Raw genomic sequence first — 24878 nt, 5'->3', positions numbered from 1 at the left:
TCAAGCAACCCTCTGACCCCGGCTGGGTGTCCTACCTGGAGTCAGTGCCAGACCCCACAGGTCAGGGGTTTGGTCCTACAGGACTGCCTCCCCGCTTCCAACACCAAGCTCAAGTCCGGGATGTCCGCTGCACTTCCAACCGACGGGCTATAGATCATAGATTGGAAGTGTATTCGATTGCCGGTTTATTACAGAAGGATACACCTCGGGGCGCCTGGGTGGCTCAGTCATTAAGTGTCTGCCGTCAGCTCAGGTCACGATCTCAGGGTCGTGGGATTGAGACCCACATCCGGCTCTCTGCTCAGCAGGGAGCCTGCTTCCCCCTCTCTCTCTGCCTGCCTCTCTGCCTACTTGTGATCTCTGTCTGTCAAATAAATAAATAAATCTTTAAAAAAGTCTTTTTATTTTGTTGTGCGGCACTATTTTATTTCAAGTTTTTATTTAAATTCTAGTGAACATATGTGGCAAAATTGGCTTCAGGTGTGGAATTTGGTGATTCATCTCCTACCTACAACACCCAGCCAGGGCTCATCCCAAGTGCCCTCCTTAATGCCCATCCCCCCCCAGCCCACCCCCCCCCCCATCTCCCCTCCAGCAACCTTCAGTTTGCTCTCTACCAGTACAAGTCTCTCATGGCGGCATCTGAATGGCTCAGTCGGTTAAACGTCCGACTCTTGATCTCACTTCAAGTCTTGATCTCAGGGTCGTGAGTTCAGGCCCCTCATTAGGTTCTACCCTGGGCATGGAGCTTATTTAAAAAAAAAAAAAAGAAAGAAAGAAAGCCAGGAGCTCATCACGAGCCATCCGTCCTCACCCATGGAGTGTACAACACGGAGAGAAAGCTAATGTCAGCTGTGGACCCTGGGTGACCATGACGTCTCCGCGTGGGTTCATTGATTGTGACAAAGGTGCCCCCCAGCACAGAATGTTGTTAATGGGGGCATCTGTGTGCCTTTCTGGTTTTCCTTACAGAGTGATTCCAGTTAGTAAGTGTGGAAGGAGTGAAGGAATTAGGAGATCTCCGTAGGGCGCCCTGGTGGTAATCATTGAGGGCAAGACCCACAGACCCGCGCTTGCAATGAACAAGTGTGACTTTAACGAGAGAAACAGGATATTTGCACAGCCTCAACTTTGTATTATCTCCCCCTGAAAGAGAGTTATTAATTACCGCGGTGGTTTTAACACATGTTCACACATTTTCAATAGTGCTCCCTGTGGGAAGAGGGAATTAATTCTCTTCCTCCTGGAGTGCGGCCGACTCTGTGACTCACTTCATAGGACGAGAGCAGTGTTTATCAACTTTTTTTTTTTAATTGTCCCCTCCCCAGTAGCCTTTTAAGCATTTCTGCTCATTGGCCCCTCATATCAAATACTAAGGAGTAAGAGTTTGTTGGTTAGGGCTGAACGAAGGCATTGGAACACCAAAGATTTTCTGTTTTTGTTTTTTGTCCTCTTGAGGCTCTGCTAACCCTGTTGATGATGCAAGGCATAGAGTATGCAAAGGGAAAGACGATGACTGAACAGGGGAGGGGCTTGGTGAAGGCCACCTTGACCGAGGCTGACCTTCACCCCATTGGCGGTGATCACTGGCATTCGATGTGTCCTCCTCTCCGATGTGATGTGCTGAGAAGAGCATTTCTCCTGTGCGGTATTCTTCTCTTCAAATCTATCACCTTAATCTAATCCTAAGAAAACAGCAGAGGGACGCCTGGGTGGCTCAGCTGGTTAAGCGTCCGCCTTAACCAGGGTCCCAGGACCCTGGGATCGAGTCCCGCATTGGGCTCCTTGCTCAGCGGGGAACCTGCTTCTCCCTCTGCCTCCACCTGCCACTCCCACTCTCGGGAGCGCTCTCTCTCCCTTTCTCTCTCTCTCTGACAAATTAATTAATTAAAAAGGAGGAGGAGAGGACACAGACGTGCACGGAGGGATGACCCTGTGGGACATGGCGTCTCCATGCCAGGAGACACACCTCAGAGGGAACTAAATCTGCCAACAGCTCGATCTCAGTCTGCCAGCCTCCTGGGGTGCGAGACAATACGCTTCTGGTGTGCAAGCTGCCCCGTCTGCGGTCCTTTGTCACACCAGTCCTGGGAAGCTAACGCAACACCCAAGTGCCATGTGGGATCCCGGATGCCATCCAGCGACAAAAAGGACATCAGTGGGAAAATGTAAAATATAAATGAAGTTGATCATTTCATTAATAGTATTGTACCAATCTTCCTTTCCTCTTTTTGACAAGCGTATGATGGTCATGTCAGATGTTAACATGAAAGAAAGTTGCGTGAAGGGTAGGCAGGACGCCCCGGACCACCGCTGTAATTCATCTGTAAATCTAAAATTACTTCAAAGTAAAAATTTTGGGAAAAAAAATCCCTAAAACACTCTATTTAGGATTCCACTTCTGGGAGGTCCCTGGAGGAGTCCCGTCCACAGAGGCAGAAGGTAGATGGTGGGAGCCGGGGGTGGGGTGGAGGGAGTCCGTGCTTCATGGGGACAGAGTCTCAGTCTGGGAAGATGGGAAGTTCTGGAAATGGGGGGGGTGTCTTTGCACAACGGTGTGAGTGTGCTTCATGCCACGGAGCTGTGCACTTAGAGATGGTTAGGATGGTGAATTTCATGTTGTATATGTTGCCACAATAAAACAACTCTATCAAAAATCTACGTAGGATCTTTATTAGGTGATATTGAATTTAAGTTAATTTGGGAAAAAATAATGTTTAAGGTTTTTTTTTTAAAGATTTTTATTTATTTATTTGACAGATAGAGATCACAAGTAGGCAGAGAGGCAGGCAGAGAGAGAGGGGGAAGCAGGTTCCCTGCTGAGCTGAGAGCCTGATGTGGGGCTTGATCCCCAGACCCTAGGATCAAGACCTGAGCCGAAAGCAGAGGCTTTAACCCACTAAGCCACCCAGGCGCCCCTCAAGGGTTTTTGTTATCTTGGGAAGAGGATATGTTTCCTCTCCCTTGTTCCTTTTTATTTCTTTTTTAATTTTTATTTTTTAAAGGTTTTTTAATGGAGCGACTGGGTGGCTCAGTCGTTAAGCATCTACCTTTGGCTCAGGTCAGGATCGTTGAGTCCTGGGATCGAGCCCCGCATCGGGCTCCCTGCTCATTAGGGAGCCTGCTTCTCCCTCTCCCACTCCCCCTGCTTGTATTCTCTCTCTTGTGGTCTCTCTCTCTCTCCCCCTGTCAAATATATAAATAAAATCTTTTTTAAAAAAGATTATTTACTTATTTATTTGAGAGAGAGAGAGAGCATGAACGGGGGTAAGGGGTAGGGCAGAGGGAGAGGGAAAAGCAGACTCCCCACTGAACAGGGAACCTGACATGGGGCTTAATCTCGGGACCCTGGGATCAGGACCCGAGCCAAAGGCAGACGCTTAACTGACTAAGCCACCCAGGTGCCCCCTTCAGAGATCAATGCTTCACTCTTTAGTGAAGTTAAATCCCTAGAACTTTCTAGATAATCATGGTAGTGAAATACTGTCAACCTTGACTCTTCCTTTCCAATCTTTCTTTTTATTTTCTTATCGAATTGGCAAAATAGCAAGAGGGACATCTTTATTTTGTTCTTAATTTTATAAAAAACGGTTCTCAGAATTCACTCTTACAGAAGACAGTTCTGTGGGTTCCGGAAATTGCTGCTTATCAAATTAAGGAAGTTTTATCCTGTTCTTTGTTTACCAAGCGTTTGTTTTCTTGTGTTTGTCTTTGTTTTTTTGTTTTAATGAAGAATGAGTGTTGACTAGACATATCTTTTAGTGTGGAGGAGGCAAAAAATACATTGTAGAAGGAGCCAGAACACGTGGTACCAGTCACATAAAGCTTCTGGATGAGTAAAACCACCCAACAATACATTATATAAATTCGTCTGTAAAATTGGTTTAACATAGCAAAGACCAAGTTTGAAAGGGCAGTTACCTTGGGGAAGAAAAGAGTGAAGACCTGAGAAAGTACATGGGATTGTCAGCTATAACTTTTTTTTCCACTGAAAAGTTTGTCTTGGCTTTTGGATAGACACAGGAATTCATCAGCCATGGAGGGCAATCCCATCATACTTCTGCTGGAGCCAGCGCCGGGCCTCCTCTTTGCTGATTCCGCATCTGGCCGCCGTGCAGCCCATCCTGCCCCTCTTGTGTGATCTTGTCTGATGCTGAAGCCTGGACTAGTCGGCACTGCACGGGAGTCCAGGTTGCACACACACCCATGCTTGCATCATATCTGATCCCCAGATCAATGTGCTCCTGGATCCCAAAACCAAAATTTCCAGGATCAAAAAAGCTATTTTTTCTTAACTCATACTCTTGCAGCCCTAGACCTCTGTCCGGGATTCCTTTCATTTTGGCTCCACAGGCGGCCGTCGGTTCATCTCTCCTGCTGCCAAAGGTTCTGACGGCATATCTAGCTCTGGGGAACACCGGGGGCTGGCCTCTGCATGGCTCCAGCAGTCTGGCTCTCCCCCACACAGATGCTGAGACAGAGCTTACAGATGCAAGGATCCCCCATGGGGTTCTCCTTTTCACCTTGATCCCCATGGTGGAGAACAAGAAGAGAAAGTACAATTTATTTCCTTTTAAGAGGATCTGAAATATGTAAAGAAGTCAAAACTTGGTAAAGCTGAGAGGAAATCATGTGGGTTTCCACCTTTTTATATTTCTGCGTAACTTTGTGTGTGCTTGACTTTTTTTCCATGATAAAAAAGCAAAGCCCAAACTTACAGCAACAACCAATGCATAACATACCCTTTGCAATGACCTAGGTTCCCTGGTAGGTAGTGAGCTTCCTGTCTCTGGAGAAAATCAAAACCACAGAGTGTTCTTAACCTTGAAGCTGAATCCCTTTAACTTCTGCCTTCTTCCCACCCCTTGTCTCTGCTATTCAAGTCCTTGTGGGACTTGTCCCCAGCTGACACTCCGGCCCCAGACTACTGCCCCGGAGTTAGTCTCAGCCTCTCCAAGAATCCCACCCCCAAGCTCTGCATATGCTACCATCACAGTGGGAACACTCTCTAATACACCCGTCTCCTCCAGAAAGAAAATTAAAAAATAAAAGAAACTGACTCTGCCCAGGGCCCAGGCATCGCCTCCTCCAGGAGGCCCTCCCAGATCCTCTAGGCTGAGTCAGATACCTCCAGAGGTTTTCATACCCCCTGTGCTTCCTAGACTCATTGCGTGTTTTTCAAACCCTTGGCCCCATGTTTTGGCCTCCCAGAAGTGGGTCTCTCCTTCTCTGCTCGGGGCTAGGACTATTGGTGGAAGGTCTGTGGCCATCCTCATGCCAGGGACCTCTGTTCGCTTTTCCTAATTCCCCTTCCAGTGAATTCTGGGCATGGGGCAGGGCTGGACAGCCTGCCCTGACTCCCCAAGGCAGCTTCAGCCACAGGCTGAAGAGACCCACCTTCCTGCCTCTTTGCCTCTGCCTGGCAGACCCTTTCTTTTCCTGCCAACAGCAGCCAAGTCCTCCATGAGCACTTTCAATGCTATCACTTCCAGAAAACCACTGCTGCTCCTCCAAATGCACTCACTGTTACTCCCTCCATAAGCGCTGATGAATCAATGCCACCTACGTCCTTTCCCAAGAGCACATTCTGATGAGGTTGTGCAATCCTTGTGGCTTTTTTTTTTCCTGTTTCCTCCCACTGAACCCACGCCCCTCCTGAATACTGCTGTCTTAGAGAGCCCCAGAAGAAGGGTGTGCCCTCCCAGAAAGATCCTGCTGCTAAGTCAGCTGTGTATCTGTTGGTGTGGGCTCCATTTCTGATGATGAAGGCAAGATGGGTCTTGTGTCTTGGAACCAGGAGACTTCTAGGAAGAGGAGCAGGACCCTCCTGTTATTTGGAAAATAATATTTCTCAGCCCTGAGTTGTCCCCTGAGCCCCACTGACTTTTAAGGTCTGACTTCCCCTCTCTCTCCCACAGGCATCTACTCTGATGTTTGTGATACACATTCTTAAATATATGCACTTGAGTGTGGTTGCATGTGATTCTCATAAATGTCATAGCACCAAGGGTGGTAAGTGCTGCTTCTTGAGACTCTAGGTTATTGAGATCAAGACACTAGATCTTTTTTTTTTTTCCAGATTTTATTTATTTACGGAGAAGCAGGCACTCCACTGAGTACGGATCCCAATGACGGGCTCGATCCCAGGATCCTGAGATCATGACCTGAGCCAAAGGCAGACACTTAACCAAGTGAGCCACCCAGGTGCCCCTAGACACTAGATCTTCCCACTAGTTCATTTCAGAGTTGTGTAGCCAGACAGTTTTACTTAGTGATGAGCCTTGAAAACCACGGTATGGAAAATGGAAAGACTAGCCATCCCCTGGGAGGCACCTGCATCTGTTCTGGGTAATACGTACCGAACTTCCGTGAATTAATAAGAAAAAACAAACCACTTCTTCGAAAAAGATGGATACAACCTATTTACAGGAAAGCAAACCGGAAGAATGAATCAGCATGCAATAGATACTCAAAATCTCCGGAGAAACATGACCTGAGTTACAACAAAATTCAGTGAGAAGTAGTCAAAGTAGTTTAAAGACTTTTTTTCACAAAAGGGGAAAAAAGAAAGGAGACTGAACATGAAGGAATTAAGCATTTCGCTTCTTGATAAATTAGTTTTAGAAAACACACATGGTTGGGGGGGGGGGTCCCTGGGTGGCACGGTTTAAGTGTCTGACTCTTGATTTCAGCTCAGGTCATGATCTCAGGGTGGTGAGATGGAGCCCCCCATCAGGGTCACACTCAGCACGGAGTCTGCTTAAGACTGTTTCTCCTTCTGCTCCTCCCCTGGCTCTCTATCTCTCAAATAAATAAATCCTCAATAAAAATGTATTTCTTTGGGGGCGCCTGGGTGGCTCAGTGGATTAAGCCGCTGCCTTCGGCTCAGGTCATGATCCCAGGGTCCTGGGATCGAGCCCTGCATCAGGCTCTCTGCTCAGCAGGGAGCCTGCTTCCTCCTCTCTCTCTGCCTGCCTACTTCTGATCTCTCTCTCTGTCAAATAAAATAAATAAAATCTTTAAAAAAATGTATTTCTTTGAGAGAGAGCAAGAGAGAGCATGAGCGGGGTGAGGGACAGAGGGAGAAGCAGACTCCCTGCTGAGCAGGGAGCTCCATGCTTGGCTCGATCCCGAGACCTCGGGATCTTGACCTTAGCCAAAGGCAGACACTTACTGATTGAGATTAAAACAAAACAAAACAAAACAAAAACAGGGGCATCTGGTTGACTCAGTCAGTGGAACATGTGACCCTTGATCTTAAGGTTGTAGGTTTTAGCCTCACATGGGGTGGGGAGACTAGTTAAAAACAAAAAAATTTATGTCTTTTTATGGGTGCCTGGGTGGCTCAGTGGGTTAAGCTGCTGCCTTCGGCTCGGGTCATGATCTCAGGGTCCTGGGATCGAGTCCCGCATCGGGCTCTCTGCTCAGCGGGGAGCCTGCTTCCTCCTCTCTCTCTCTGCCTGCCTCTCTGCCTACTTGTGATCTCTCTCTCTGTCAAATAAATAAATAAAATCTTTAAAATATATATATCTTTTTAAAAATAAGACAAAAGCTTGGTGCCTGGCTGGCTCAGTTGGTTGAGTGACTGCCTTCAGCTCAAGTCATGATCCTAGAGTCCCAGGATCAAGTCCCACATCAGGCTTCCTACGCAGTGTGAGGGGGGGGGCTCTGCTTCTCCCTCTGACCTTCCTCTCTCTCTCAAATAAATAATTAAAATTTTTAAAAAATAATAAGACAAAAGTATAGAGGAGTGAGGACTTTTTTTTTTTTTAACGAAGGGTGAAATAATTGAAGACAAAAAATAGCAACAGTGAATTTAACTGTTTTAAGCAAATTTTAAGTGCTTTTAAACACATCAATGCACATGAGCTTGTAACAGTCCAATGAGGTAGGAAGAAATATTACAGACTGGGAACCAGGCGGTAGGGAGGCTCCTCCTAAGATTAGACAGCTTGGCAGGGGGTGGGGAAATTAGTTCGGGAATGGGATCGCTGGGGTTTCAACACAGGGCGTTCGACTCCCATCTGGAAAACAATACCATGTCTTTAAACCAAAAATAGCAGAAAGAATAAATAAAACCCATATTTGAGAAAAAGACTACTGAACAGTACATACCTGAGATAAGTCTGGAAGGAGAAAGAAGATACAGGAAAAATAGAGCCACAATGAGAATAACGGTAAGGAAAACAGAATGTGTGCCATAAAATTAAAGATCTGGGAGAAATAGCTTCTTAACAAAGCGTGACCCAAATAAAAGCAGAAATTTGTAAAATGCAGCTTAATGTATTGATCCTTCTTTGGTTGCCTTTTTTTTTTTTTTTTTTTAAGCAGGCTCCATGTCCAACGTGGGGCTTGAACTCACGACCCTGAGATCAAGAGTGGCAAGCTCCACCAACTGAGCCAGCCAGGTGCCCCTGTTGTTTGTTTTCTTCATATTTTGACTAAGAAATTCTTCCCACTTGGGGTTTTTCTCCCCAAAATTTCACGTTTCAAATATTTAGGTTTCGACCCACCTGGGCAGGGACTGGCTGTCTTACTCACCATTAAGTGGCCAGGACCGTCAACGGAGCCCAGCACACAGCAGGTCCTCAAATCTCTGTTAAATGAATTGATGAGAGGCCGCTGTGTGGGAGACCTAAGAGCATGAGTCGCAGGGCTGAGGGGGTGTCTGGCCACATGTTTGTGGAGGGACTAGAATCTTCATCCTGCAAAGAAACATAGCCTTGGCCTGTGGACCCAGAAGGAGGTCTGCATCATTCGTTGGTGCGACCGTGGACACCAGTCTTCAGCAGCGCCACTGTATGTTTGGGGGAGGAACTGCAGGAGGGGACAGATAAGACCAAGTTTCCAGTTGATGGGGGAAGCCGGTCTGTTCCCTCTCCTCGGACATTTGGTTTTTAGGGCTCCTAAAGATTCTTGGACAATTCAAGAGAGAAGAGAGATAATCTGGGATGCCTGTTCATAAATAAAGGGAGGAAGCCACTAATGAGGGGCGCCTGGGTGGCTCAGTTGGTTAAGCAACTGCTTTGGCTCTGGTCATGATCCCAAGGTCCTGGGATGGAGCCCTGGTCCAGCTCTCTGATTGGCAAGGCACCTGCTTCTCCCTCTCCCCCTGCTTGTGTGCTCTCCCGCCAACCCCGGTCAAGTTAAACAAGTAAGATCTTTAAAAAAAAAAAAAAAAAAAGAGAGTGTGAGTTCAAACTCCACACTGGGCTCCATACTGGGTGTGGTGCCTACTTAAAAAGGGGGGGGGCGCCTGGGTGGCTCAGTGGGTTGATGCCTCTGCCTTCGGCTCAGGTCATGATCTCAGGGTCGTGGGATTGAGCCCCGCATCGTGCTCTCTGCTTAGCGGGGAGCCTGCTTCCCACCCCCTCTCTGCCTGCCTCTCTGCCTACTTGTGATTTCTGTCTGTCAAATAAATAAACAAAATCTTTCTTTTTTTAAAAAGCCACTAATTAGAAAAAGAAATGAATTTATGGAACAATCCATTCTCGTGATGTGGTAACTGGAATTCTCGGTTTAATGTCTGACTTCCGTGAGAGCCAGATTTCAGCTTCAAGTTCTTCACTGTATTCACAGCTTCTAGGACCATGTCTGGCACCTACGAGTCATTAAATGGTTGTTTGTGAAATCAGTGAGAGTAACTGTGAGTTAATCCTTGCTCACCGCCCATCAGCCACATTCCGCTCACATGCCGGCATGTTCTCATCTCCGCTGGGCTCCCTCTGGCTGGCACGTGCTCCTTCCAGCATGGTCAGGGATACTCCCTTGCTTCATCTGGATCTCTGCTTAAAGGTTTCCCCTCCCTTCCTTCCTTTCTGGTTCTTTTGAAACAAGGGTTCACATACCACGTCATTCACCCTTACCATTCAATGTTTTTTATTATAGCCACACAACATGCATCCATCACCCCAACCAATGTAAGAACATTTCATAAGAGGCACTTGGGTGGCTCAGTTGGTTAAGCAACTGCCTTCGGCTCAGGTCATGATCCTGGAGTCCCAGGATCGGGTCCCGCATTGGGGGGTCCCTGCTCCCGCAGGGAGCCTGCTTCTCCTCTGCCCCTCCCCCCTCTCATGCTCTCTCTCTTGCTCTCTCACTCTCTCAAATAAATAAATAAATCTTAAAAAACAAGAATATTCCATAACCCCAAAGAGAAACTCCCTACTCCTAACCATCACCAGTTTCTACCATCAGTCCCAGCCCCTGGCAACTGTGAATCTGGTTTCTGCCTCAATAGATTTACCTATTCTGGACATTTCCTATAAATGGAGTCATACAATCTGTGGTCTTTTGTGTCTGGCTTCTTTCATTTAGCATCATGTTTTCAAGGTTTGTCACATTCCAGCACCTAACAATGCTTCATTCCTTTTTTTTTGCTTTTTTAAGGATTTTACTTATTTGAGAAAGAGACCACAAGGAGGAACAGAGGGAGAGAAACAAGCAGACTCAGCACTGAGCTTGGAGCCCCAACTTCCCTGAGAGTCTGACCTGAGCCAAAATCATTCCAATTCTAGTGTATGTTCTGCCAAAGCAAGCACTGACCTGAGCCAAAATCAAGAGTCAGACGCTTAATCAACCGGTCCACACAGATGTACCCATGCTCCATTCCTTTTCACAGCCAAATACTATTCCATTGAATGGATATACCACATTCTATCGACCCATTCACCAGTGGGTGGACATTTGGTTCAGTCCCGCTTTTGAGCTATTATGAATCATGCTGTTGTGAACATTCATGCTTGAGCTTTTGTGTGGGTTTGTTGTCCATTCTCTTAGATAGATACCTAGGAGTGGAACTGCTGGGTCACGTGGCCATTCAAGGTTGGACGGTTTGAGGAACCGCCACACTGTTTTCCAAAGAAATGCTGCTTATTCAGAAAGGCCCTTCCTGATCATCCTACCTAAAATGGCAGCCCCCCAATCACATCTCCTTCCTCTGGATTGTCCCTGGCGGGGGGGGGGGGGGGGGGGGGGGGGGGGGGGACACAGCACGGTACAATGTATACAGTTATCACTCCATGACATGGTAACACCTGGTGCCTATTTGTTCATTTGTTTACTGTCTTCCCTTCCAGGGAATCTCCCCAAAATCAACTTTTTTTTTTTTTGCCAATTTTGTACCTTGCTGAATCCCCAGTGCCTGGAAAAGTCCCTAACACTGAGGAGCTGATGACAAAGATGAGGTGTCCCGGAAGCTACAGGCAGGAGGATGTGGCCAGTTCAGTAAACATATCCCAGAGAAACCCACAAGAGATCCACAATCTGGGCTCCGCGGGGCAGGGAAGCCACAGCACGGGGGAAGCCGTAGGGTCAGAGGCCAGATGGTTGTGCTGAAGCCCCAGTGGCGGCCGAGGTTCCAGAGATCCTCACTTCCAAGAATGCTGATAGTAAAAAAACAGCCGCCCGTCCTCAGTCTGGAAACGTTCTTCGACAGACACGCGGCCCTCCCGGGACATCTGGGACCTCTCCCGGTTCATCCCGACTCCATCAGAACTGCTGCTTCCCCTGGGGGTCCGAGGGAGTGCCTGTCAGCGCTGATGACTGTTTCGGTTATCGGAAGCACCATAACAAGCTATCCCACAAATCGGTGGCTGAAAACACAGCAACCTATAATTTTTCCCAATTCCGTGGGTTGATTGATGTGGTTTCTTTCCTGGCCTCAGGAAAGAATTACCCAGGGTTGTTGGATTCGCATGGAAAACAGCTGGAAGGGCCAAGAGGAAACTTTGCTGGGGGAGGTTGGCTGGACCGCTTTCCCATCCTCATAGCCTGTCATCCTCACGAAACCAAGCCAAGGTCTCTAACATGGCAGCCCGCAGCATCCCCAGGAGCATGAAGGCGGAAGCCGCAAGGCATGCTGGGGCCAAGGCTGGTAAGTCACGTGGAGCTGCTGCTGTACACTGATTGGTTAAAGCAAGTCACGGGATCAACGCACATTCCGGCGGGATAGAGCCCAGAGACTCCACCTCTGGTTGGGAGGAAGAACGGTCACATCTAGAGAAGCAGGTGTAGGCAAGAGGGAGGAATTTGTGGCCAGGATTTTTCAGTCTCTCACAACAACTGAGAGAAGAGTAGCTGTGGTGGGAGCTACATGACCTTGGATCGGAACACCAACACTTCTTGGCTGGGAGGCTTCTGCGAGCCACCTCTCTGAGCTTCCGGCTCCTGCCATCATGGAGAAGCAATCTAACCTTACCATGTTAGTAGTCATCTTTTTAGGTTACTTCCCAGGAAAACGAGTGGCAAATCAACAATTCTTAAATCTTTCCCGGCAGGCTCTCTCCCTGAACGTGGGTAATTTCATGTACTAGGGGTCCCAGTGGACCTTGGATGGCAATGAGAGAGGATGATAATGTCAGTGATAAGAACAGCTACCTCTTAGGGATCCCTGCTAGGCTGTACGTGTTATTCTGCTGATCTCTCTTTTCTTTTTTTTTTTTTTTTAAGATTTTATTTATTTATTTGACAGATGGAGATCACAGCAGGCAGAGAGGCAGGCAGAGAGAGAGGGGGAAGCAAGCTCCCCGCTGAGCAGAGAGCCCGATGGGGGCTGGATCCCAAGACTCTGAGACCATGACCTGAGCAGAAGGCAGAGGCTTAACCCACTGAGCCACCCAGGCGCCCCTCTGCTGATGTCTTGACGCAGACTAGGAGTCTTTGGGCCACCCCAGAAGCAGAACTTAAGACTTTGAAATTTTGTAGCTTATTTGGGAGATGATTTTTTTAATATTTTATTTATTTATTTGACAGAGAGAGATCACAGGCAGGCAGAGAGGCGGGGGGCGGGGGGAGCCGCTCTCCACTGAGCAGAGAGCCCAACACCAGGCTTGATCCCAGGACCCTGAGATCATGACTGGAGCCAAAGGCAGAGGCTTTAACCCACTGAGCCACCCAGGCTCCCCCATCTAGAGATGATTCTAGAGGCCCCAGGAGGAAACTAAGAAATTGGGACAGGGAGGAGAAAGAGTCAGTTCAGGGTGTGCTCATGAGCAGGTACTGCTGACTGGAGCTCAGTCCCCCTGGACACCTCAGGAACACAGTGGAACATGCAACTCAAGAGTTATCCTGACCCACAGGATCACCTATCTCTCTTGCACTGCCAGCCTGCCCTCCACTTGGGTGAGAGCAAAAAAACCTCCAGGTGTTTACAATAAGAGAAGGTGAATGCCAAAGGAATGTGGACAGGGCACTGACAACTCTTCACTACTGCCATTTTGTAGAGGGGGAACTCACGATGTCGAGTGAAATGGCCAAGAATCAACCCCAGGCTCTTCTTTCTCCAGAGTCCTGCTCTTTACCACTCTGCTATACTTCCAGTTGAAGTTGTTGACTTCAAGTTGTCTCTAGTTCAACAACGTTTCAAACTAATATTCGCCCTCCCCTGACAAACTTCAATTATAAGATCTTTCACCTTCTATGAAATTAACTCAAACTGTATCAAAGATCTAAATGTAAAACCCAACACTATAAAATTTCTGGGAAAAACATAGGAGAAGTTTTTGGATTGGGGAAAGATTTCCTAGATAGAACACCAAAAGTAAAACCCAAGAAAGAAAAATGGATATATTGGAAAATGTAAAACTTTGCTCTTTGAAAGACGCTGTTAAGAGAATGAAAAGAAAAAAAAAAAACGAGGAGAAAAGATGAGAAAATCACATATCTGATAAAAGATTTGTTACCAGATTATATATAAAAAAACTCTCAAAACAATAAGAAAAGAACCAATCCCTTTTTATTTTTTAAAAATATTTTACTTATGGGGCGCCTGAGTGGCTCAGTGAGTTAAGCCGCTGCCTTCGGCTCAGGTCATAATCCCAGGGTCCTGGGATCGAGGCCCACATCAGGCTCTCTGCTCAGCAGGGAGCCTGCTTCCTCCCCTCTCTCTGCCTGCCTCTCTGCCTGCTTGTCATCTCTCTCTGTCAAATAAATAAATAAATAAATCTTAAAAAAAATATTTTACTTATTTATTTGATAGAGAGAGACACAGCAAACCAGGGAACACAAGCAGAGGACTGGGAGAGGGAGAAGCAGGCTTCCTGCTGAGCAGGGAGCCCGATGCGGTTCTCTATCCCCGGACCCTGGGATCATGACCTGATCCGAAGTTAAGCAGTTGCTTAACCAGCTGAGCCACCCATGCACTCCAACCAATCCCTTAAAAAAAAAAAATTCATGAGGTGCCTGGGTAGCTCAGTGGGTTAAAGCCTCTGCCTTCGGCTGAGGTCATGATCCCTGGGTCCTGGAATTGAGCCCCACATCGGGCTCTCCGCTCAGCGGGGAGTCTGCTCCTCAGGCCCTGCCAGCCTCTCTGCCTACTTGTGATCTTGTCTGTCAAATAAATAAATAAATAAAATTTAAAAAAAAATAATAAAGTGCTTTTATTTTATGTACATTGAATTAGCATTGTAGGTATCTTGGATATTTGCAGTTAAGGTAGGTGTCTTGGAAGGTAGTTCATTTAATCCAACTTAGTGAAGCCTGTATCCTTTACATACCGACAGAGACACCGGCAGCAAACAATGAAGCCATATTTCTAGACCAGGCAGTGCTGATTTGAACAAACACAGCGAGACTGACAACCCTGGCCACACTTCCTTGGACGGCTCCAGTAGAGTTGCTCTCTCAGACGGAACGAGGCAACCTATTTTTTTAAACGGGCAAAACATCCAAAGAGACAGGTCACCAAAAAAAATACTCAGATGGCAAAGAAGCATAGGAAAAGATGCTTCACATCATTAATCATCAAGGAAATGCCAATTAAAAATCACACTGTGCTAATAAGAGGATGGCCAAAATTAAAAAGACTGACCGTGTCATGTGCTGGCAAGAATGTGGGAGGAAACGGGACTCTCACTCATCGCTGGTGGGAATGAGAGATGGCACAGCCATTTTGGAAAATAGTTTGGCAGTTTCTTAAAAAATGAAACATACTGGGGCGCCTGGGTGGCTCAGTGGGTTGGGCCACTGCCTTCGGCTCAGGTCATGATCTCCAGGTCCTGGGATCGAGTCCCTTCTCAGGCTCTCTGCTCAGCAGGGAGCCTGCTTCCCTTCCTCTCTCTCTGCCTATTTGTGATCTCTCTCTGTCAAATAAATAAATAAAATCTTTTGAAAAAAATTAAACATACCTACCATATAATGCAATTATCCACTCCTAGGTATGTACCCAAGAGAAATGACTGCATATACGCACGACAATACTTACTCACAAAAGCTCACAGCCATTTTATTCATGACAGCCATAACTGGAAACAACTCCAATGTCCCCTAGCAGGTGACTATAGAATCACACTTGTAGATTGACGCAATGAGATTTTACCCAGCAGTGGGAAGGAAGGAAGTGTTAATGCAACACGGAGGAATGTCAGAATAGTTACGCTAAACAAATGAAGCCAGCCTCAAGAGGCTACATGCTGTATGGTGCCATTCATACAAAATTCTAGAAAACGTAAACCACTCTAAAGATAAAAAGCAGGTCAGTGGTAGCTAGGGGATAAGGAGGGAGGCTTACCAAGCAACACAGGAAACTTTGGATGGTCATGGTCGCATCCATCATCCACATGCATTGTGGTGTTAGGGGGGTTAGTCAAAACTGTACTCTTTAAATATGTACAGGTTAGGGACACCTGGGGAGCTGAGTTGGTCAAGTGTCTGACTTCAGCTTGGCTTCATGTTCCCAGGGTCCTAGGATAGAGACCACTGTCAGGCTCCCTGCTCAGGTGGCAGTCTGCTTTTCCCTCTCCCTCAGGTCCTCCCTGCCTCACTCATTCTCTCTCTCTCTCTCTCATAAATAAATGTTGCTGTTGTTTTTAAAAGCACAACCTTTTGACTTAAAACCATGAGGTCTTAGTTGCCTGTTGTCTGTGAACAGGACCAAGATCATTTCTAAAGGAAATCTTTGGGTCTGCCATTGAAAATTCCTGCGGGTGTGTGTGTGTGTGTGTGTGTGTGTGTGTGTGTGTGAAAGAGAGAGAGAGACTGAGTGTCAAAGACAGATGCTTCCCAGTATCCATTGAAGCCTGAGGCTAGCCCCAACTGGTGCCTCCACATTGGTCCAGTGATACAGGACCACGGCAATGTCTTTAGTAAACGGGAACACCATTACATTAAATAATATCCTGTACTTGTATGGTAAATCAGATATCTCACAGTACATTCACAGCCGTCTTCTACATCGCCACAGAGACCTAAAGAATTGGGTAGCAAAAGCTTTACCACCTGTTGATGCTAAAGATGAAGAAATGGGGTACCAAGAGAGTAAGGTATTTTCCTGAATATTGGTGACATTTTGCATGTCCTGGTTTCTATATGAGGCATAGTTTTCCCCGCTGTACTTAAATGATTTCCTTTGGGCTCAGGATTCTCACTTAGAGAGAGAGCGTGCCAGGGACAGACGCCTCCTGGGTATCTACCGAAGCCCGTGGCTTACCTCTCATTCAGCCGGCTTCTCTCTGTGGTCTCAAACTCAATGCTTCTAGAAACCTGCTAAAAGGACCCCAACAGTGGGAACGGCCATTTGCTTTGAGCTAAGGTGAGCCTGCTTTCCCTAAAACCATACCTGACCATGAAGCTGTCCACCTCCGCCCACTGGCAGAAAATTGCCGCTGTATTTATGGAAAGTTAGATGGGGACTTGGTTGACATGTCTGCTGGAAAGATTCCTCTGAAAGAATTTGCAGCGCATTCCCAGATGCCTGACCCTACTTTCCTGGGGCATTTATCAAGAATCCAGTATCTCTGGCTAAATTTTGTGCACCAGATTCATCTCTTAAATTCATGTTCCCTTCCTGGTCCTCATTTCTCCTTTGCCTCTGTCTTTTCATCTTTTTTTTTTTTTTTTAATTTGAGAGAGACAGAGAGAGCATGAGTTGGGGGAAGAGCAGAAGGAGAGAGAGAAGCAGAGGGCCCGCTGAGCAGGGGGCTTAATGTGGGGCTCTATCCCAGGACCCCTGGTTCATGACCTGAACCAAAGCAGATGCTTAACTGACTGAGCCAACCAGCTGCCCCACCCTCTGCCTTTTCATCTTCTTTTATCATGTCTGTCTCACATTTCTTTCTGGAACAAGGTAGGAAAATAGGCACTGAATTTAAAAAAAAAATTTTTTTAAGGTAGAGATAGTGTTTGTTATTTCTGAGGGTTGTTCAGAGGATTTGGGAAGTGGGATGTGTTCACGCATCTACAGGAGAAACTGGAATGTGAGAAGTGCTTGATAAAAGAATAATATTTGTCCTTCTTGGTAAAGCGCACTTACCAACCCACTGCCCAAGCCTTTTATCCTGTTTGACTTTTCTTTCCCTTTTTTTTTTCTCGTGGCACTCATGACTTGTCAATATATGACATTAGGATTCTCACCCTCAGCCTTATTGACATTGGGAAGATCACTCCTCGCTGTGGGGGGCTGTCCTGTGTGTTAGGGGATGTGTCACAGCATCCCCGGTCACCACTCCCTAGATGTCAGTAGTACCTACCCTCCCAAAACGTGATACCCACAAATGTCTCCAGTCACTGACCAATGTCTCCTGGGGGGCATAATCACCCCCGGTTGAGAACCACTATGGTATATAACTTACTTTTGCATTATGTTCATTTTTTATTTGTCTGTCTCTCTTTACCCCCACCTAGAATGTGTGCTCCAAGAAGGAAAGAATTTTGGGGCATTGATGTACACACAATTCCTTGATTGATGCCTGGCACACAGTAGCTGTCCAATATTCACAATATTTACTGGAAGAATTAATGAACAGTTAGTGGGTTTTATGCCTGGGGATGGTCCCTGGGCTTGGTGTGCATAACCTCGTGTCTTTATCTCAACATCCTTTAAGGGGAGGACCTGTCACTGCCCCCCCTTTTCCCCTCAGAGGAGAAAAACTGAAGCTTTTTTTTTTTTTAATTTCTTAACCCATTTTCTTTCTCATTTATTTATTTGACAGAGAGAAATTACAAGTACACTGAGAGGCAGGCAGAGAGAGAGAGAAGGAAGCAGGCTCCCCGCTGAGCAGAGAGCCCGATGCGGGACTCGATCCCAGGACCCTGAGATCATGACCTGAGCTGAAGGCAGCGGCTTAACCCACTGAGCCACCCAGGCGCCCCAAAACTGAAGCTTCTTGAAGTTACATACATACACCCCCACTCACCCACCCAATAATAGAATCCAGAAGCTTAGCTGGCCACCACCCAACAAACATCTGTGTTCTCCCTTCTGGCCAAGAAGAGTTGAATTAAGGTCAGGGTCAGCTTCAGTCTCCAGAAACCTGCAGGGAAGTTGAGGGGGGAAGCTGAGCTGGCCTGGAGGGGCCAGAGCTAAGGGGGCTTTCTCAGGAATTCTCGGAAGGGGGCCAGAACCTGGCTGGGTTCAGTCTGTTCCTCTCTGGAAGAAACCAGGCCCCAGACCTATAAGAAATGGGGGTGAGCTCCAAAATGAAGCCCCCAGCACCAGTCTGGAGATGTTGCTGCAGCTGTCTAGCTAGAGAGACCAGGACTGCACACGCATGTGCACACACACACACACACACACACACTCTCCCCACCCCTCTTCACTCCTTCTACCCCACTCAACCCTCTTCTACCCCTCACCTCTGATTCCACTTCCCCCATCCCCCCTTCATGCTTACCCTTAAACAGGCCCAGACCAGAAAGGGCCCAGCCCTGTGATTGGTCTCTGGGTCCCAGTACCAGGAACTGAGAGGAAGGAGATGGGAAGGAAGGAAAAGAGTAGGCGGGACCGGGAGGGGGCGACATTTATATCTATGCCCAGGGCTGGGCATCTGCTTACCATGGACACTGTCGGGTACAGCAAGTGGGACAGCAGGCTCGAGGAAGTCCCTGGAGGTATGGGCAATGGGACTGCTTCACGGGCTTGGGTCTTTCTGGTCAGTGGTTTGGGGTTTGATGGGGGAAGGGAGGTGAACAGCCAAAAGGCAGTCCAAGTATTGGGTGCAGAAGAGACACCACAGGCGCCAGAATGAGCTGGATCCAGATTCTTTTTTTTTTTTTTTAAAGATTTTATTTATTTGTCGAGAGAGAGGGAGAGAGAGCGAGCACAGGCAGACAGAATGGCAGGCAGAAGCAGAGGCTTCCTGCTGAGCAAGGAGCCCGATGTGGGACTCGATCCCAAGACGCTGGGATCATGACCCGAGCCGAAGGCAGCTGCTTAACCAACTGAGCCACCCAGGCGTCCCTGGATCCAGATTCTAATTCTAACTCTGCCACTTGGAGCTCCTGTGACCATGAGCAAATTACTTAACCTCTCTGAACCTCAGTTCTTTGGGAGGAGCCCAAGCGCCCAGAGCTCCATCCTCGGGGCCCAGAGACCCAGGGCGGTCCTGGAGCAGGAAGGACCCAGGAGTTCATCTGTGTTATCCCAGGGTACTGGGGAAGCTGGGGACGGCGACTCCTCTTCCTGGGCCTGCTTCTGGTGGTAGCCACAGTTCTGTGGGCCCTCATTCTGAGCGTCCTAGTTTCTAAAGGTGAGTGACCACATAATGAGGGGAGGTTGTGTCAAGCCACCCTGGGGACATAGACCTTCCCTCTGTCTCTGGACGCAACAGCTGGGTCCCAGACCCCAGCCTGGGTCTGAGTGTGAACGCGTGTGAGCAGTCTGTGTACATCTTTGGGCTGTGCGCACCCAGATGTGTATGTCAGTGCGTGCATGTATGTGTGTGCATGTCCCCATGTGTTTGTGTCCCCTGGGTGTGTGCACATCACGTGAATGTATGCCTACCCGCCCCTTCTACGCGTCCCAAGACGGGGCCCCTGCACCCCCTGCTCAAGGGGGGAGAATGCCGGAGTCCCCGGTCGCACCTGCAGGAGCCTCTTCTCCACAGCCTCCACCGAGCGAGGGACGCTGCTTGGCCACCAGAACCTGCTGAGGACAAACGGTGCGTGCGGAACGGTACTAGTAGCCACCCCCCACCCCACTCCACCCCTCCCCCCGCCCACGTGGTGTGCGGGGCCGGAGTGTTTAGGATCCTGGAGACAGGGTAGTGGGTGGTCCGCGGTCCCGGGGCCTGGTCCCCGAGCGGGGAAGGGTGTCCTGTGAGTCCCCGCAGGTGACCGGGGGTGTTTGTGGGGCGGGAATCCTTCCAGCCTCGGAGCAGACCGCGGCGCTGGGCAATTTGAACCAGGAGATCCGGGCCTGCAACAGCTGCTGTGAGACTGGCGTGCTGGGGGCGGGGCTGGGGCCGGGATTGGAGGAGGCGAGCGGGGGCGGGGTCGGGGGGCTGGTGGGTGGCCGACCCGTGGGTTACTGACGTCTCGCGCGGGTCCTTCTCTCCGTTCCTCGCTCCTTCCCAGGCTTGGGGACACAGGCGCTGCTGCAGAGGACACGCACCGAGCTTGGGGAGGCGCAGGCGAAGCTGATCCAGCAAGAGAGTGTCCTGAAAGAACTGAGCGATCGCGGTGAGAGGGGGACATCGCCTGGACCCCTGATCCGTGATCCCGGCTGTCATTCCCATACTGACACCTATCCTGGTTAGGGTTACGGCGACCCTAGACCCTATCCTGTGATCCTGACCTCTGACAGCTGGACTCTGATCTTGACTACAACTCCTGACCCCAACCGCAACTTGCCCCGGACCAGCTAGAACAGTCCTTGACCGCGATGTCATTCTTGACCATGATCCTAACCATGGACGTGGATGCTGACCTTTAATCATGACCCTACTCCTGACCCTGACCTGACTTATAATCTGAACTCCCTTGACTTTGCAGTGACCCAGAGCTTGGCTGAAGCGGGCAGGGACCGCGAGGACATCCGCAGTGAGCTATTCAGGGCTCTGGAGGCCGCCCGGCTGGGGAACAGTGAGCAAGACAGAGGGGAGAGAGGGAGGGACAAGTGGACCTACCTGTGGGCCTTGGGGTTCCTTGATCCGCACTATCCTGCACCTTGACCTTGGCCTGTTCTCTCTGCCTCCGCCTCTAGACCTCTGGGGTCCACTTCCTGCCCCCTCCCCACCCTGGGTTTCTTCCGTCCGCTCTACCAGGAGCAGTTCACGTCTTTGACTCTCGCCACCACACAGGCTCCTGTGAAGAGTGCCCCGAGTCCTGGCTGCCCTTCCAGGGCTCCTGCTACCTTTTCTCCGTCCAGCGGGCCACATGGGAGGAGTCGCAGCGTAACTGCGCGGGCGCGGGCGCGCACTTGGTGATTGTCGGGGACCTGGAAGAGCAGGTGCGCAGCCCCCAGCGGTCGCAGGCGGGAGGCGGGATTCACCTGAGGGAGGTGGGGTACGGGGAGTGGCGAGGCCACTCAGCCGGCTGGGTCTCCCTTCCCGAGCAGGGCTTCCTGAGTCGGAACACGCGAGGCCGCGGTTACTGGCTGGGCCTGAGGGCGGTGCGCCGCGGGCGCACGATCCAAGGCTACCAGTGGGTGGACGGAGTCCCGCTCAGCTTCAGGTGAGGCCAGGGACTTGGGGAGAGGGACAGGTCAGCTCCTGCGGGAAGTGCGCTGGCCAGATCTCAGGGACTCGGTAGGGATGGGCGGCCCGGACCCCAGGACCTGGCTGAGGGTTCAATCCCGGGAGTTAGAAAGTGATGTCGCAGGTGCGTGCTCACATTAAACCCTCAGGGTGTCTAGGTTAGACCCAAGCAATAAACAGGGTAGATCCTCAGGGCTGCACGCCAGGCCCATCCTGAGCGCCAGAAACCCCCCCCCCCAACAACCCCCTGCAGCCACTGGAACATGGGGGAGCCCAATGACTCTATGGGGCGTGAGGACTGCGCTATGATGCTGCGCACGGGGATGTGGAACGACGCGCCGTGCGAAAACGAGCGGGACAACTGGATCTGTGAGAAGAGACGCAGCTGCTGACCGGTGTCTGCGGCCGTACCCACCGCCACCCCACCCCAGGGAGATCGCCCTAGCAGGTCACCGTCCTGGTGCCGGCCACTGCCATTGGTTCCCCCTCCCCCTCCCCCCGCCCGGCGCCCTGCCCTCCCCCAACCAGGTCCACCGCCCACTACTGTGAACCGCCCACCCACCCACCCCAGGCAGGTAAAGGCACTGGGACCTCCACTCCAACCTCACTGCAAGCCTGCACACAGACATAACCCAGCCTCCAACCCCACTCAAATCCCGGCTCCTGAGCCGGTCCGCGGACCCCATGCCCCACACCCCCCATCAAAGTAGGGCAACTCAGGGATGGAGCTGTTTGGTTTTCTTGCATTACCCACCCCTCCCCCACTGGGAGGCATCACAGATAGGGGTTTTGTGAGCTGTCTTCGAAGTCCTAGGAAGCATCAATAAATCCTTGAGAAATGAATCTGGGTTCGTGGCTTTGGTGAGCTGTTCCAAGTTTTATCCCAGAGACCCCAGTATCAGCCCTGTGAGTGACCCCGACCTCTCTAAGTGACCTCCTGGCCCTATGATGCTCCAAAGCTCAGTGAGTAACCTGTATTTGCCCAGGACAGCTGTCAGGCTCTAGGGACAGAGGAATGACTCTGACCCAGTGCTCCTCCTTCTGATCTAGCTGGGCACAGGAACAAGGTGATCAGTGACTCCAAGGAAGAATACATGAATGCCACGTGGTGCATTTGGAGAAGCCACACCTCTAGGGAAGGACCCTTGCTGGAATTCTGCAGGGGTGGCCCCTCCTTGAGGACACTGTCACCCCACGGTGGTGACCTGACAGTCTGAGACAAGGCTCTGAGGCAGGTGGGAGACGGGTTGTCTGCATCGAAAGAGCACGTCTCTCTGTCCTAAGACAGGTTCTGTGACCACTGGATGGACTGATCCCATACATCCCAGAGAAGATGGACTTTTTGAGAAACCATGGGATTTGCAAGCAGAGGGTGTTGGGGTGTGTGAAGTGTAGCTAAACCCATTTGGGGGGTGCAGAGTATCCTGAGTCTGGCTTTATCAGCTGGGGACTTTTGATCTGAATTCACCCTGCACTCCCAAAGTTTCCTGCTCCCATCCTGGAGATCTGGGGCTCTCCCAGAATTTCCAGCGGAGACAGGTCCAACTGAGGGGAAGGACAGGCTAGCAACCTTTAGTTCTGGGCAGTCTTTGAGAGCCCCCAGGCTGCCCAGCCATGAGAGCACCAACTGAGCAGGCAGAAGAGGGAACAGCACCCAGACTCCCTAACCAAGGGAAACCTTCCAGTGAACCCCAGTCCTCTGGGTGCTCTATGACTGCCGCCCAAAGCGAGGCACTAACCAGGACCAGGGGCCACCTGAGTCCTGGACAGATAGCATACCTACTAGACTGTTGGCCAGACTGATGGATTTCCAGACAGTCAGCTTGGAAGGGGTATATGAGTTTCTGGGAGCCTCTGTAACAAATGACCGCCAGCTTGGTGGCTTAAAGACAACACATATTCGCTGACAGTTCTGCAAATCAGAAGTCCAAAATTAGATTTACTGGGCCAAAATCAGGGTGTCACCAGGGCCAGCCTCCCTCTGGAAACTCCAGGGTGGTAACTGTTTCCTTGCCTTTTCTAGCTTCTAGAGCTTCATTCCTCACATTCCCTGGCTCATGGCCCCTTCTTCCATCTTCAAAATCAGTAGGGCAGTATCTTGCTTCCCTGATCATATTGCCTTCTTCTGCATCAAATCTCCCTCTGCCTCCCTTCCTATAAGGATGCTTGTGATTGCAGTTAAGACCGACCCAGGTCTTAATCCAGGATGGTCCCTTTAATACCAAGGCAACTGTGGCACTTTTAACACCCTGAGTTAGTGCAGACCACCCACAGATTAAAGGCACTGTTCCTAACAAGAGTGTCTGTCCTCACTGCAGACACAGGCTGCGAGTTTGGGGGCGCTATCGGTCACCCACACTTCGGACCCAATGATTCTGACCAACTGATACAAATTCAGAGGCTCTCACAATTCCTTTGGTTCTGTAATTCACTAGAATAACTCACAGAACTCAGGAAAGCTCTAGAAAGGACACAAATCCACAGTAGCCAAATGAAGACATCTATATGGTGAACAGGGTCATGTCTGTACCAACCACAAAGCTCCTCTGAGCATTGGTGTCCAGAATTTTCCTTGAGATTTCATTTTGCAGGCGTGGTTGACTGAATCAGGGGCCACACGATTGCCTCCATCTCTAGCTCCCCTCCCCTTCCATGGAGATCAGGTGGTTGAAGGTCCCACCCCTCCTGGTTGGTCTTTCTGGCATGACCAACCCCCACCCTGAGCCATCTCCTCAGCATAATCCAGGTGTGGTCCAAGGAGCCCCCAGGATTGATGAAGACACTCTGATCACTCAGAAAATCCCAATGGTGTAGATGATGCCTGCCAAGAGCAGGGAACCAAGACCCACCAAACTCTTTAGTGTCCACATCTTCCCACCTCTAAATTCCTACTCACCTCTGCAAAATCTCTGTTGCTATATAAGATAGTGGCCAAGTTCCAGGGATTAGGACGTGGATATCTTTAAAGGCCATTATGCAGCCTCACACAAGACATGATCGACTGACAGACATGTGGCTCACAGTGGGGGAGGCAACCAGAACACCAGTCCGGTGCCTGCGTACTCGGTGAGTTGGGTCAGTGACGGTCTGGAAGACTCACCGATTCCAGTCTAACTTACCGGCCATCGGGAGACCCGTGGCCAACTGAAGAGCCACAGAGACAGACTGACAGTCCGCAGTCAGCCTTTAAGTCTGGCTGACACCCTCAATGGTGGTCAGTGTAGTGGTGGATGTCCAGCAGCACAGGTGAGCAGAGAGGCCGAGGTGTCTCGCCTGGGAATGGAGCTGAGTGAGTCCTGGCTGTGGTTGGGGCAGAAGGAGGAGACCTCAAAGTTAAGCAGGAGCTTCCCTGGGATATTTCAAAGACCTGGCTTGGACACTGGGGTCTGGGGCCTGAGAGAGCCCTGGACAGGAGCCTTGAGACTCTGTCCTGCCCCCCACCATCTGCCATGACCCCTCCTGGTCAGC

At 49.7% G+C, this 24878-nt stretch overlaps 1 protein-coding gene and 2 pseudogenes across 2 annotated transcripts; 1 reads left to right on the top strand and 2 right to left on the bottom strand.

The window, feature by feature from the left end:
* Positions 1-4030: 4030 nt before the first annotated feature.
* On the bottom strand, positions 4031-4524 carry LOC123391364 (annotated as a pseudogene).
* A 9934-nt stretch (positions 4525-14458) lies between these two features.
* LOC123391363 lies at positions 14459-15538 on the bottom strand (annotated as a pseudogene).
* Positions 15539-18729: 3191 nt separating this feature from the next.
* CLEC4G (C-type lectin domain family 4 member G) lies at positions 18730-22253 on the top strand. 2 transcript variants are annotated; one of them, XM_004771694.3, is made up of 9 exons: positions 18730-18825; positions 19362-19463; positions 19821-19874; positions 20083-20145; positions 20290-20394; positions 20707-20796; positions 21015-21163; positions 21272-21387; positions 21664-22253. In XM_004771694.3, exons 1-9 carry the CDS (start codon positions 18744-18746, stop codon positions 21800-21802), a joined length of 900 nt encoding a protein of 299 aa, XP_004771751.2. In that variant the 5' UTR covers positions 18730-18743; the 3' UTR covers positions 21803-22253. The 2 variants fall into 2 exon arrangements, with proteins under 2 accessions (XP_004771751.2, XP_044940867.1); XM_045084932.1 differs by having other exon boundaries at positions 18756-18825; positions 19257-19463.
* Positions 22254-24878: the final 2625 nt, after the last annotated feature.

Source organism: Mustela putorius, unplaced genomic scaffold (genome assembly GCF_011764305.1).
Source record: "Mustela putorius furo isolate JIRA1106 unplaced genomic scaffold, ASM1176430v1.1 tig00000095_pilon_pilon_pilon, whole genome shotgun sequence".
Lineage (NCBI taxonomy): Eukaryota > Metazoa > Chordata > Mammalia > Carnivora > Mustelidae > Mustela > Mustela putorius.
The sequence above is the reverse complement of the archived record's forward strand: the minus strand, read 5'-3'. Positions and strand labels throughout refer to the sequence as shown.

Excerpts from the sequence above, each read along its gene's own strand:
- CLEC4G (XM_045084932.1), top strand. The coding sequence starts at position 18,771 with ATGGACACTGTCGGGTACAGCAAGTGGGACAGCAGGCTCGAGGAAGTC. Across the intron at positions 20,395-20,706 it reads GAAAGAACTGAGCGATCGCG|TGACCCAGAGCTTGGCTGAA; the intron begins GTGAGAGGGGGA and ends TTGACTTTGCAG. Across the intron at positions 20,797-21,014 it reads GGCCGCCCGGCTGGGGAACA|GCTCCTGTGAAGAGTGCCCC; the intron begins GTGAGCAAGACA and ends GCCACCACACAG.